Raw genomic sequence first — 14,780 nt, 5'->3', positions numbered from 1 at the left:
AGAATGCTACTACGAATCTTAGATCTCTATCCGATATAATCTTGCTTAGTGCTCTATATCTTACGAATACTTCCTTAATATAGATTTTAGTAATATCTTCCGCTAAGATTTCTTCCGTATAGGCTATAAAGTATCCCCACTTCGTAAGCTTATCTACTATTATTAAGATTGCGTTATAATCTTGTCCGGTAATAGGATCTCTTAACTTTAGTAATTTAATAATAAAGTCCTATAATATAACCTCCTATAGTCTTTCTAGTGTTTTAATAGGTTATAGCCCTTTATATAGCTTATGCCTTATTAGTTTATTCCTTTAACAATCTAGATACTCTTTAGTGACCCTTCTAGCTATCTTCTAGATTCTATTAATAATATACTCCTCCTAGAGTCTTAACACTAAGTCTATAGCTCTATTATGTCCTTAAGTTAGTCCCTTATAGAAGTCCTCTATAAACTGCTCTGCTATACTTCTTGGGATATACTTCGCTTCTTAATTTTTATATATATCTAACTATAGATCTTCTAGTTATGCTTTTAGAATCCTTTATACCTAAAAGCTTTCTAATATCTTATAGATCTTTTCTAACTTATTTTCTTATATTACTGTAATCTTTGGATAATTATACCTAATTAGTCCATCTATATCTTTTTGCAGTAAAGCCCCTAATGGCTTATTATTATTTTATAGTTTAGTTTTTTAACTTAACGCATTAGCTTACGTGTTGTCTATACCCTTAGTATACTAAATTTTAAAATAGTATTCCGTAAGCATCTCTGCCCATCTAACCTATCTTTAGTTAAGTTNCTTTATTATTAGGAATCCTNTTAGGTTCTTATAATCNNTTTTAACTATAAATAGTTTTTCTATACCTTATAAGAATACTCTTTATTCCTTTAATACTATAACTATACCTAATAACTCCTTATTATAGATATTATAGTTTAACTCTAGTGGTGTTATCTTCCGACTATAGTATGCTACTAGATGCCATCTATCTGGATGCTTTTATATAAAATATGCTCCTAGTGTAAAGTCTAATATATTTGTTTCTATAACCGTCTCTAATCCTAGTTAATAGATTTTAAGAACTAGCTCCTAGGTAAATAACTCTTTAATTTTCTTAAAGAGTTTTTGCTATTCCTCTCCTTATACCTATAGTTCTTCTTTCTTTGTTAATCGTATAAATGGTTTAATATTTTTTAACCATTACGCTATAAACCTTCTATAATAATTATAAAACCCTAGGAACGATCTTAACTATATAACGTTTTTTAGTTCTTGCTAATTTACTATAGCCTTAATCTTTTTTGGATCTATGCTGAGTTAGCCTAGTTTAATAATAAATTCAACGAAATTGGTCTTCCTAGTAAAGAACTCGCATTTCTTAATTATTACTAGCATTTATTCTTCCTATAGTCTCTTTAAGACCCATTTAACATATTTTTTATATTCTTCCTTATTTATTAAGTAGATGATAATATCATTAAGGTATACTATAACGAATTTATCTAAATATTTTCCTAATATATTGTTAATACGCTTCTAAAACGTTACTAATGCGTTTATAAGCCTAAATTGTATAACTAATAGTTTATACAACCCTTCCTTTAACCTAAAGGCTGCCTTTTATTTATCGCCTTCCTTAATCCTAATCTAATAGTATGCCTATCTCAGATCTATCTTTATAAAGATTTGTGCGTTACCTATCCTATTTTAGATTTCGCTAATTAAGGGTAAAGGATACCTATCCTTCCTAGTAATGCTGTTTAACTGTCTATAGTTAATATATAGCCTTAGTTTACCATTCTTTTTTGGTATAAATAGTACTGGATAACCTGCTAATGACTGCGATGGTCTAATATATCCCTTCTATAAGTTCTCTTAGATAAACTCTTTTAATACTCTACCCTCTTCTTTAGTAAGCTTATAGATTAGAAAGAACCTTAGACTTATTTCTAGTTCTAATTCTATTTTATAGTTTTATGCTACGTACTCTAACAGCTTTTCGCTCTTAGGTAACTATAGTTTCTTACTATACTTATAGTATCTTTTTGGTATATAACTTAGTCCTTTTTCTGTTTCTTTATAGGTTGCTCCTACTTAGTACCATACTAACTTAGCTTATTGTTATATTTTATGGCGTTAAGTATTTTTAATATTAACCTAACCTGTAACCTAATTAATCTTTAGATTATATTCCTATAACTAAGGCATTTCTAATACTGCCTTATTATTCCCTAATGGTAATATATTAAAAGATATCTTAACTTATCTTCCTTTAATGGTTAACTAAATAGGTCCTGTTTTAAGATTAATAATGCCTCCTCTATAGGCTATTAGATCTCCTAAAATCGTCACTAATAGGTAAGAACATTCCTTTTGTCTGTACGGTAATCCTATTCTTTTAACTACTGCTAGCGAGATATAATTCCTTATTACTCTACTATCTATTAACGCCTCAAACTATTAATCTTGCCATTTAACTCGTAAATTTAGGTGTCGTCCTTAAATTCCTTTAAGGGTCTAAGGCTCTACTACTAGCTCCCTCTAGTCCTATAGGCCTCCACTTTTCCTAACTATTAGCTGCTAGATCCTGTTTATACTTAGTCTAACTTAGGCTAATACTTAGTTCGTTTTTTATCTTTAATATGCCATAGATAGGTGTTCTCTAGACATTCCCACCATTATCATCCGTCTAGGCATTCTTCCGTAAGGAATCTTCCTAGTTAAAGTATTAAGTCCCCTTATTCTTAAACTTCTACTAGGTGCTAACTATATATATACTTAGCATTTTAATACTTCGCTTTGTCCGTTATCTAATACATTCTTATTAGATACTTTTAATTTTTGTCCTTTAGTGCTTTATACATATTATACGCATCGTCCATATATGCTATCTATAATAGTATATAATATACTTAATGTCTTAGGTTAACTCTTAGTTCGTCATCATCCTAGAGTTTAAACCTCTCTTATATTAATCTAAGCGTTATAACTTCATTTACGGGTACTAAGATTCGCTTTTCACTTCTTTAGTCCTCTAATTGCTCCTCTAGATCCTTTAATATTATAATTAAGGCTCCCTTAATATAAGTTATAGCCTTCTCTATAATCGGGTGGTCTTAGACAACTTTTTTGTCTAACCATATATAGAAATCTTCCTACTTATCGTTATATTGTTGTCTATACTACTTTTAGTACAGCTACTTAAGTGTATATAGCTTATCTATAAAGAAGTATTTTTTTATTACTGCATCGTAACAGCCTTTAGTGTGTCGTTCCTTAAACCTAGTAGGAATCCCTAGATCCTCTTCTTATTCTAGTTCGGTAAGCCACTTTACTCTTAGTGTGCCTATTCTAGGCCTATTAGTAATTCTTCGTACTAGTACTCTATCCTTTATACGTCCCAATATGCTAGATCTCTTATCTAGTTTCTGTTCTTGCTATAAGGTAATTCTTGCCCTAAATTCCTCTATAGTTTCTTTTACGTCGCGTCTTATAAGTAGATCCTTAAAGTCTTCGTGCTTCTTAATCTTAGTATTAACTTTTCAATCTTTAGGCTAAACACTATATTCCCCTAGTAAGTCTTCTAGGTCTATATATCTGTCTCCTAGTCTAACTACTATTTACATTACAGATTCTCTAATCTATAAAGAAGCTCTCTGCCTCTTGCTTATAGGTGTTCTAATTCATACTCCAAATTCTTAACCCCTTAGATTCGTTAATCCTAAGCTTGCTTCTAACTTAAGCTTAGCTCCTGCCTTAGTCTAACTAGGCTTTACTAGTATCCTCGTCTCGTCTTAAGAGTCCTAGATCTCACTTATCTTATCTTAAAAGTCTTATACCGTTAGGAATTCTTATCCCAAGCTTATTCGTATATCTTTAAACTAAGCTACTACTCTACTCTATCGGTTTCTATCCGTTGTAGGTTTTTAAGCTTATCTTATCTTGTCTTAAGAATCTTAATCGTCTCTTATCTTATCTTAAGAATCTTAAGCCTTTAGCCTTTTACCTTTATTAAGTGGTGAGCTAGCACTAGCAGTCGTTTACTTACTTAATCGTCTCTAGATATTACTCCTTCTATCTTATAAAGCGATGGATGCCGTATTTAACGGTGTTATAATACCCATTACTAAACCTTACTCTATAGCGGTCTTAGTCTCTACTTCTATTGCGTTATTAAGGTTTAGATACCCCCAGTTAGTTCCTTTACTATCCTTATCGCTGTTAATTAATAAGTACTCTAACTCCATTATTATTATAGCTAATCTTTATCCGCACATTACTATAACATCTTAATTTAGCTTATAAAGTCGATCTTATTCTTTATCTAACTCTTTAGTTCCTCTAAGTCCTTTTAACTCTGGCTCTTATGGCTAATAGCTTACACCATACTTGGCATCTTTATAAATTTAGTATGCGTTATTATAACAAAACGTAAAACTTCTAATTAAACATTCTTTTGTTCCTCGCAGCGCACTATTATCCCTCTATACGTGTGTGTCACATACTACTAGTTTAGTTCCCTTTACTACGTAATAACTCTAACCACTTCTATAGTCTCTAGCGAAATAACCCTATTTTCCGTAATTTATATAAGCTCCTTTTTTAAACTATTACTTCTGTTATAGAGTCCGCTTAAACGTCTTCTACTACTAAGATCCTTGGTTTAGCCTATACTCCTTAGTCCTATAATCACTTAATCCTTAACCCCTAGGTTTCCATAGTTTCTTACTCTATCTCTTATAGGTTTCTTTAGTACCACTTAGGTTTATTAGCTCTACGCTATACCATAGTTTCTAATTTAGCTTTAGTTATTGCGTACTCTGCGTCTTATATAACTATAGAACTCTATCCTAGCCTCTCTTAGCCTATTCCCTTTAGAAGATCCTATTATTAATCTTAATCGCTTAATCTATTAATTCCCTTAGGGTATCCGCATCTTCTATCAAAATAATTACATCCTAGACTTTAGCCTTAAGTTCCTATTTATACTATGCCATAAGCGCCTTATTATTCTACTTAAGTTATATAGCTAGCGTTTGGAATTATATTATATACTTAATTACTAAAGTTTATTACGTTAGGTCCTAAAGCTTTCTTTCCGCTATAGTTATTGCTTTCGGGTCCCCAAATATTTATATAAGTCGCTCTACAAATCCGTTTTAGCTTAAAAACATAAACTATACTTCTTAGTTCGTTATTGTTATTCCGTTTACTTATATCTCTGTAAGGTAAGGCTTAAACTATTTAAGTACTCTTCCTAATAAGAACAATCCTGCATATACTACTTAATCCATAGTTATTGCCAGCTTTACTCCTTCCTGCGCAACCTTAAAGTATATTTGCGTAAGGAATCCTTTAAGCTTTAATCTTTCTCCTAAGAATCTTTTAATTAATAGTAACTTAACCTTTACTGCTCCTATCCCATTAATCCTATTTTTAAGTGCCGCATTATCTCCCGTTAACTAATTAACTATTATTTGTAACTATCCTACTATCACAGGTTATTATAAGTCAGTATTTACTATACTAGTGTTATTACCTAATCCTAACATAGTTGCCGCCGTTAATGGCGTTATAGTAGCTGCTTTTGGTGGCATGTTATTTAACTTATTAAAACCGTAACCGTGGTAGTAATTATATAACAAAACCTTATAGTAAGAACTATAATAGGTTCTGTTAATGGGCTAGGTATATAGGTATTATAAGTAAGTCAATAACGTAATAATAACTAGTAGAGTAGTTGCCTAACAGATTAACTTTAATTGTATTCTAAGAATTACTATAAGGAAGGAACTATCTAGGTAGGGACTAAGGGTCCTTAAATACACAACTATACTCCTATGAAATCCTTCTTATACGTAATATACGTCTTATACGTAAGGTACGTAAGTTCCCTTTGTTCCTCTTGTTCCTCTTATAGCACCTCATATAACCTTGGTTACCATTCCTCATCACATAGTTCCACGGGTTCCATCCTAGACCGTGCTTGTATTAACCAACTAGCTTCTTCTGACTCCTCTCCAAGTAGTCGTAACATTGTACTTAAAGCGTCCGTAACAAGTATATAAGCTTTCGGTTCTTTTTATTATATATTAGCTTATTCTCGTATAGTAGGCGAGTAAATTTATAGACTAGAGATTGAAGCTATGCCTATTATATGCTAGAGCTCTTAATTAAGCTAGGAGTATTTTTAAGAAGAGATGAATCCGCTTCTAAAGCCATATTTTGTACAATACTGCAGTAGAAAAGTAGTAAATTCAATGAAAGAAAATTTTGTGGGGAATGCCAAGAGAATATCACGATACTTTGATTGATACGAGATATCATATCGATCGTCGATCGTATTGAGATAAGATTAGATTTTACCCAACCCTGTAGTAGATCTATATAGTATTTATAGTAATAGATATTATTCTTCTTATATCTTTCTAGTTTATAGTCGTACGGCGGCCGAGTATACTCGTAGAGAGAGATGTCTAATAGCCCGCGTATACTAGCTTCTAGTCCTTTAACCTTAGTAGATTTAAGAGTATATAAGTGTCACGAAATCGACAAAGCAGTTTACAAATAAGCTTGATTGCTAGCTATTGGCCGTCCTAAGTACATTGACGTGTGATGGTTTAAGACGTTCGATGCAGAACAGGAACAGGTCAGGAAACGTGGTCGAAGATATAGGGGCAGTGGTGGTATGTGCGTAGGTGTCACGGGACGAACGTGCGCGGGTGACTCCCGTGACAATAAGAAGATAAATAACTCTACTTTAGAAGCCATTATGCCATATAATAAAAGACCAAATAGGAATAGTAGTTAATAGAATTCTTAATATTGGACAAAGTAAAACGGGGTATGCTAAGAGACTAAATTTTTTCAGCTAATTAATAAAAATAATAACAAATACGAAAATAAAATAATTTATTGATCTTATCAGATAAGATTTTATTTTAAACCACACTGCCGGTTACTTGGAGAGCAAATAAGCATTTTGATGTTGATTTTGGAGATATTCAGCAGCTTTATAAGAGTAGAAATGTAAATATATATGAAGTCTTCTTGTCGTCATCATTTTGCAGGACTCTGAGCGGCAGTATCCTATGCGCAATTCAGTGTTGTATCCAGAATCAGTCTGTTCCCTACTACTTACAAGATACACCTGATAGAAATCCATTTTCACGCTCCCATCAACCTTCTTCAAATGTGCATATGCAGCCCAGTCAACACTTGATTGGCCACCACTTTTCAAGCCATATTGCACTGTTCCAAAAAGCATTACCTCGCTCGCATTCGGGCCATATGGAAATATCTTCAGTGGCCGATGGAGCCTACTCCGTACCTTCTCCCACATTCCTTTCCGTAAGGCAAGTATTTCTGGATAATGTAATCAGAACAAAAGGTCACATTCTTCTCAGCAGGGGGTCACAGGCCAGCTTTCCCTTTCACGCGCTTTAACGCCACCACCACCGTTGCGTCTGGAGTGAAAAATTCAACATATTTCTCATGAGCATCGGGAGTATCAGTTGTAGCGTAGAAATCCTCAAAGTATTTCTTATATGCCGGGTCAAATGGTAGATCGGGATAATCAGAAGCGTATGATGTCATGGCCGGTAAGAAATTTTAATATAAAGACCTTTAAGTTCGATGAAACAACTGATTCTTGAGAGAAGCTTTCAGGTATCTAGCTGAGAATCCAAGGTGCGTATGCTTAATGAAGCTGGCCTTGATGTAATGAGTCGTCTCTTAGAAATTTCACGACAGTTGGGTTAAGCTTTTGAATCAGCACTAGCATTCCCGGGTTAGACCTTCATCCGAGGTTTAACCGCGAACTAACCCGCTTTGGGTCAAACCTTCGTTAAAATGCTCCCAATTTCCTTCTTCGCCACATCTATATGCACTCCCTGTAGCCGACTATGGCTGTACTCTCCAACGCAAATATCATCGCAAAGAACTCAATTGGAGTACAGCTAGACGAGTTCCGTCGCCTCCTTGGGTCGAGATGTGACAATTTGGGCATCTCGGGAAGTCTGGAATCACGCATTGCCCAGCTAGTAGAAGTACCGGGCGGGAGCGAACCCAAACCCTCACGGTAGACCGGCTAACCCAGTTAGATGCCAAAGACTTAGCACTCGAACTGTTCCTCGTTTTGCAGACGGGTCCGCTAGCTCGTGCCCATCTCGAAATGGCTCTGGAACCATTCTGCGAGATCTCTTTAGCATCGTACTCGTATCGAATCCAGTAACTTCGACGCTAGGTCATTTATTCCTTGTTCGAGCGGATCGATAGTTATGCATCCGACCAAGAGATTTGCGAAGCGCTCCTCGCAGTTCTTACAGGATAGATATCGACCCCACCGACTCTATTCGACTTGCGCCCATTCGACACACCCTTCAAGTCTACCTCCTCCTAGCGAGCCAACGAACAGGTTCACGACGAAATCGACGAGCGAATAATGCAAGAGATAAACGGCTGTGTCTACACGGATACCAAAGGCTTCTATAAGAAATACTTTGAAGGGAAAGAGTGGTTAGCTGAGGCTGAGCGTATCGCTTAAAGTGTAAACCCGCAGATTATTAACGGCCGTTGGACGGAATATCTGCAGGTTCCAACTTATAATGCCTTCTGGAATGGTTCTAGGATTTCCAGCGAAGATTCTTGTACAAGGGGGCTACCTGAGCGGGCTGCCGCTCCCTCCCTGCAAGTATTGTGGCATTTTAGTCGTATCCACACTGTTTTCGTAGGACATTACTATATTGCCACCAAACTTGCAGGGAGGGAGCGGCAGCCCGCTTAGGTAGCCCCCTTGTAAGGAGGACGCACTATATATCACGCATCTCCAAACTTACCTCTTACCGGCTCGGATTGCAAACGCAAGCTAGATCTCTTTCCGGCCCCTTCCGACGCCTCTAAGCATAAGGGGAAATATCACTAGGCAGACGTTCTAGTCATGGGAGAGCTGGAGCGAAGCGAATACGAGGGGAGCGCGCGGAGGGATTACTTGTCTTTTGTGGTGCTAAATATATTTAGATCTGTTTATCAGCAACGTAGGTAACGGGGTTAAGACCGCTCCCTGGATTAAGACCGCGCTAGCAGACCGCTTTCTTTTTATAGCTAGCTTATTATCTAAAAGTATACTGCCGCTCCAGGCGTCAAGCAAACTTCAAAAGACCGCCAAGAAGGTGGCAGAAGAAGCTACTCTACCAGAGGACCCCCAGGAAGGGCGGGAGGACAATAATATAAGCGATTTAAGCGACGAAGAGTCCTCAGATAAGGATCCCGAGTTAACTGGCGACATTTGGGGGCCAATCTGACGACTTTTGGTGTTCAAATCAGTCATGACCTAGGGAGCGGTCAAACCCTGTTACCTATGTCGTGAACGGAGGCCTATACGTGATGTCTATGATTTTGTCGCAGATTCCGAGATTGTTTGCAATAGGGGCATGTATTTCCAATATTTCCTCCCCCCCCAAGACCTGCGGCTTGTTCATTGGCCAGCTCGCACGCACACTTCCCTTAGCGCTGCTGGGTGTTCTACTTGACGATTACTAACCCTCACTAAGCAACATAATTGTTCCTATCAAAGGCACCCATACGGCGTTGAGTCACAACACAGGCGGATATGGATTCGGCCGCGTTTAATAATCGTGTTCTGGACGTTAGCGTCTGGCTCTCTGCCAGGCAATCGTCTGAGAAACGTATATCTTGGTGACACGGCAGTTTTCATATCAATTTCACATCCTGTTTGCTTGGAAAATCATTATCGTAAAATCAAACAAAATGAAAGAACTTATTAGAGAAGCGGCGCTGGGCCAGATTATCCGATTTGTTTCCGGAAACCGACTGCTCCGCTACCCCGAAGAAGAGCCTAGTTTCCAAATTCCGTATGAGCGTGTGGCCCATCAGCAAAAGCTCTCGAAGGTGAATGAGGAGGTCGATACTCCACCCGAACCACCAACTCCACCAACCGAGGAGTATGAGAAAATCGACAGGGTCCCAACGGAAGAAGACCGCGACGAGGGTTTCGACGTCGAAAAGGCGGAAACGCATCGATCCGGTGCCGGCTTGGAGAAGCTGACTTCAGTCAAGTCCTTGTCGAGGACTCAGACCATACCGCACACCAGGGAGAGATTTGAGGTAGAACGAGAGCTTATCGCCCAGCGAACATTGAGCCTGCCTATCCAACCAGTCATCACTTCAACAGGTCAAGTTCTGGTCACATGGTACACAACAGACGACCAGGCCAACCCCCAAAACTGGTCTCAGAAGAAGAAGTCTTACGTCTCATTTCTCATATGGTAGGAGCTCCGCACACAAGCATGACCGTTTCTAGAACTCCCTACTAATAATTTGCCTAGGATCTATACGTTTGCAGTCTACGCAAGCTCCGCTATCTACGTGTCCAGTGAGCTAGGGGTCATGGCCCACTTCGGCGTTCAGGAATTCAAAGCATCTCTAGGCCTTGCGCTCTTCGTTCTCGGCTACGGTATCGGCCCTCTCATTTTTTCCCCTATGAGCGAGATCCCCATAATTGGCCGCAACGTCCCTTATATTGTCACGTTTGCCCTTTTCGTCATTCTCTCTGTTCCAACAGCACTTGCGAATAACCTTGGAGGACTGCTCTTCCTCCGATTCTTACAAGGCTTTTTTGGAAGCCCATGNTTAGCAACTGGCCCAGCAACCATGCAAGACATGTATAGCATGCTGTACGTTCCCATTGCTGTTGCATTCTGGGTTTCTGCCGGCTTTAGCGCACCCGCTCTCGGACCTCTACTGTCGGGCTTTGCAGTGACAGCCAAGGGCTGGCGATGGTCGCTGTGGGAAATCCTGTGGATGTCCGGCCCGGTCTTTGTCCTCTGGTTTATTAGCATGCCTGAAACTCTGGAAGACAACATCCTTTTACGACGTGCACGACGGCTGAGGAAGCTCACTGGAAACGACCGCTATGTGAGCCAGTCCGAACTTAACCAAAAAAATATGACGGCGGGTGAAATCGCGAAGAATGCGTTCCTAAAGCCCATCGAGATCAACATCAAAGACCCGGCTATCCTTTTCACCAGCGTGTATTCTGGAATCATTTATGGCACGTACTACAGCTTTTTCGAGGTCTTCCCACTTGTCTACGGTGGCGTGTACGGCTTCAACCTGGGGGAGATCGGTCTTGTCTTTGTTTGTATTGCTGTCGGCTGCATCATCGGAATGACGCTCTACGACTTGCTCATCCTCAAGGTCGTTATCCCAGATATCCTAAAGAATGGAATGGGCCCGCAAGAGGGGGTGCTCAAGCCTGCTCTCATCATGGTTTTCGGGCCCACCATCTCGCTTTTCCTATTCGCATGGACAAGCCGAGCGGACATTCACTGGATGGCTCCGACAGTGTTTCTTACCATTTACCCATTGACCGTCTTCATCGTCTTTCAAGCAATCTTTGCGTATATCCCCCTCAGTTATCCACAGTACGCTGCCAGTCTGTTTGCGGGCAATGATTTTGTGAGGAGTCTCTTCGCTTTTGGGTCTGTCCTCTTCTCCAGAAGCATGTATATCAACTTGGGGATCGGGAAGGGTGTCTCGCTTTTGGGTGGGCTGTCTGTTCTCGGATGGATTGGGATGTACTATCTGTATTTCCAAGGAGCGAAATTGAGGGCTAAGTCGAAGTTCGCAATTCATGAGGATAAGAAATAATAAAAGGGATAGAAATTACACGGCTGGAGCAAATTGGAGAGTTCTTCGGCTTAATAGTGGTCTTTTACTTAAACTTAATATTTCATACATAGAGCTATCATAATTGATGCATTTGACCCACGCGCCATGGCATCGAGACACAACATATATTTGAGTTTGGAGCAGTTTCAGCTGGCGGTGAATCTTTGGGTTAAATATTGTTCAGCTGTCTGGTCCTTCAAGGGGAATTGATAGCTCTTGAATTTGTGACATGTTTGCGCCCATTATTTTAATTCTTCTCGATCACGGTGCTTAATTAAAATCAAGTATTCCTAGCATATTGCCGTTTTAACAAAGCCGTGTTTGGTAATAACAGCGTGCTTGTTGAAATACTCGTGTGCAACCAAGAATCGATAGAACAGAGCCGAAGTTCGATGCCATGTAGGATAACCAGGTCCATGCGAGAGCAACATCAGTTTGATTTGGGCAATCGTTGGAGGACGGAAGGTTGGCTGTTGGATGATTCTCCATTACAGACCAATGGATGCCAATACTGTAACAAGACTTGAGCTTTGGGCCAGTAAGCTCCGTAGGGAGGTTCGTTAAAATCTCATACTGTAACGCTATAGAGGGGACCGTTCAATTAATTCGGGGTATCTCCCAGTTCATATACGCATATAGCAAACATCTATATAAGCATGAACTCCTCAGTTCCCCGATAAAGCTCATTATAGATAGCCTTGCCATCCATCCTGCCATTGGCGTAGCATTCACCAATGAATTGGCAGGACAAAGGCAACTCCTCCTTCACCATTTCTGTCCCTATACCGTAGGAGGGGACGTCTTCTAGCCTATTTGACAAGATCCAATCTGCACCCGGGTTGACCCCAATTGAGGCCCACAGCAAAATACAAGCATGAGGCCAATCGACAAAAGCACTTTAGATTCACAAGCTTAATCCCGATCCAACTGTGCCCAAACCCCGCCGAAAGATCCTAACTAAGCCGTTCAATTTCTACACACACACACAAAAGCCCCAACAGGCCCGCCAAGGCCAGCCCTATCCATCCATCCGTCATCCATCCCCCCGCGTCGCTGCACCAAAACCAGTACCAGCCCTTCCCGCCGCACGGCCAGATCAAATGTACAATCCCCACCCCCCGTCCCTCTCCCTCCCTTTCAGAACCAAGGCTTCGAAGCCGCAAGCCGGCAAAAAATAAACAAAGATCATCCACAAAACGAGCCGTTTTACCCCAGCCCAATCTCGTCCTGAAAACCGTTAAAACTCAAATAGATTAGGAAAGAAAAAAAAATAGATTTTGTCCGAAATATTCCCAAGCGCGCACGCTCTCGACGCATCTGGATAAAAGCAATTACAAAAAATCAAGACCGCAACTTCAACCTCGAGAGCCTCTGTCGCGCGCTGTCAATTTTCCGGATAGTAACCGAGATAAGGGGGAGGAGGAAAAGTGGCTCGGCTCTCTTCGGTGCTGGAGAAATGAAGATTTTGGTATAATGCGGAGGCGGGCTTTGCGGGATGTTCGGAAAGGAAGGAAACGGCATTAGAAATGAGAAAAGGGGTTTTCAGGCGAGAGGGAAGGAGGCGAGGTGGGCAGCGTGGGCGTGCTGCGGGCGAGGCTGATGGAGCCGAGCGGTTGGGTGAGCGGTTGACTGGCTGGCATCTCGCTCTCATCTACTCCTCCATGGTGCCGAAAACACCGTCGTCGTCTTCGTCCATACGATCTCGCGACGCGGCATGGTGATGATCAAACTCGTCTTCGTCGACTAGGCTGTCATTATCCATGTCCACGTCCTTGCTCTCGTGCGTGTAGGGCGAGTAGTTGTGACCTCGTATCGATGACTGATGCGCCGTGGGGGTAGTAGTGCTTCCCGAGATGGAATCGGCGTTTTGACCTAGGAAGCGCGCTGGTAAGGGTGGGACGGGGGGTACGTCGGGCGGGAGTATGACCGATCCGCTCTTGGGCGTTCCGTAGCTGCAGCTGAGCAGGCCTACTGCGGCGGCTAGATCCGCTTGGTCCTCATCTTCATAATAAGATCCCGCGACGGAGGTGCCCGAGGTAGTTGGCCGCCCATCGTTGCTCCATTGGCGGTAGTGCGACGAATAGCCCTGGCCGTTATCCGAGAACACCGAGGTCGACTGGTAGGATTGCGAATAAGCGCTGCTGTTTGTGCTGAAGCGTTTCGACCGTCCAAAATGCGATCGACTTGTCGAGTACGAGCCAACGGCGTCATCAACCTGTGGAGGAGGCGTGGTGTCCGTGGAACTCAGATCGTCGTCGCGGAGGTCCGAAGAACCTGATGCAGCGGGCGAGACTGAAGAGTGATCACTATCCTTAGCGGACTCGCCTTCCTGGTTCATGGCAACAAGAACGGATGCTGCTTCGAGAAGCTGTACTTGTTGGTGTTTCGAGATGAGTAGTTTCGAGGTATATTGCCATTCCGGGGTATGTTCCCATCTGCGTTATTTGTCAACTCTGAAACTTCAAACTACCCGGCTTTGTGCGACATGGGAGGAAGATGGAATTCGAGGTTGAAAATGTGAAAGTATGCGGGAGGGCAGACTTAGGGATACTGACAGATGTTTCGTGAGACAACTGCTGTGTTTGTATCCTTTCCCACATTTTTCACACCTCAATTCGCTACCACTTGTTCTCTTGGAATCACCTTTGCTGAGACGTGACCCTTCGCTCGCACGGCGTATTCTCGCCTTGCCATTACCTTTTTCGCTTTCCGGCATGGATGCGAGAGGCGGGCCGTCAGTAACAACTACATCGCCGGTCTTGGCAACATGCGCACCATAGCTAGAGGGAGCAAAGACAGAACCATTGTTTGGGAGGCTACTTGGCATTGACGGATAGTTGCTTAGGCTTGGCCCTCGAGGCCCTAGACTAGCCTTTGACGAGCGTCGATTCGACGGGTTTCCTGTCTCCAGAGCAGACCCGGATACGCCCTTTGCTACAGCCATTGCAGCGACATTATTTGCGGCCGTCGACGACATGCTCTTTCTTCGAGTTACGCGGTGCGCCAGATTTATTGAGCCCACAGACAACGAGTGCGAATGGGTGCGCGATTTCGAGGGTAGAGTGGAGGCGGCAGAGGTCAT

The 14,780-nt window shown here is 41.1% G+C and overlaps 3 protein-coding genes across 3 annotated transcripts; 1 reads left to right on the top strand and 2 right to left on the bottom strand.

The window, feature by feature from the left end:
- Window positions 1-6,600: 6,600 nt before the first annotated feature.
- Window positions 6,601-7,744, bottom strand: K441DRAFT_705281 (uncharacterized protein). Its single transcript, XM_067653583.1, has 3 exons — window positions 7,429-7,744; window positions 7,149-7,372; window positions 6,601-7,096 (listed from the first exon to the last, which is right to left on the bottom strand). The coding sequence occupies exons 1-3, from the start codon at window positions 7,601-7,603 to the stop codon at window positions 7,067-7,069; spliced, it is 429 nt and encodes a 142-aa protein (XP_067504589.1). The 5' UTR covers window positions 7,604-7,744; the 3' UTR covers window positions 6,601-7,066.
- Window positions 7,745-9,682: 1,938 nt separating this feature from the next.
- K441DRAFT_705280 (putative caffeine resistance protein 5) lies at window positions 9,683-11,816 on the top strand. The gene is made up of 2 exons (XM_067653582.1): window positions 9,683-10,293; window positions 10,354-11,816. Exons 1-2 carry the CDS (start codon window positions 9,776-9,778, stop codon window positions 11,675-11,677), a joined length of 1,842 nt encoding a protein of 613 aa, XP_067504588.1. The 5' UTR covers window positions 9,683-9,775; the 3' UTR covers window positions 11,678-11,816.
- A 1,533-nt stretch (window positions 11,817-13,349) lies between these two features.
- K441DRAFT_686844 (uncharacterized protein) lies at window positions 13,350-14,780 on the bottom strand (the record flags this gene model as incomplete). Its single annotated transcript, XM_067652031.1, has 2 exons — window positions 13,350-14,133; window positions 14,254-14,780. 2 exons carry the CDS (start codon window positions 14,778-14,780, stop codon window positions 13,350-13,352), a joined length of 1,311 nt encoding a protein of 436 aa, XP_067504587.1.

Source organism: Cenococcum geophilum (genome assembly GCF_001692895.1).
Source record: "Cenococcum geophilum 1.58 unplaced genomic scaffold K441scaffold_18, whole genome shotgun sequence".
NCBI lineage: Eukaryota > Fungi > Ascomycota > Dothideomycetes > Gloniales > Gloniaceae > Cenococcum > Cenococcum geophilum.
The sequence above is the reverse complement of the archived record's forward strand: the minus strand, read 5'-3'. Positions and strand labels throughout refer to the sequence as shown.

Coding starts and splice junctions, on each gene's coding strand:
- K441DRAFT_705281 (XM_067653583.1), bottom strand. CDS start 7,603: ATGACATCATACGCTTCTGATTATCCCGATCTACCATTTGACCCGGCA. Junction 7,373..7,428: donor GCGCGTGAAAGGGAAAGCTG/GCCTGTGACCCC, acceptor TACATTATCCAG/AAATACTTGCCTTACGGAAA. Junction 7,097..7,148: donor ATTTCTATCAGGTGTATCTT/GTAAGTAGTAGG, acceptor AATTGCGCATAG/GATACTGCCGCTCAGAGTCC.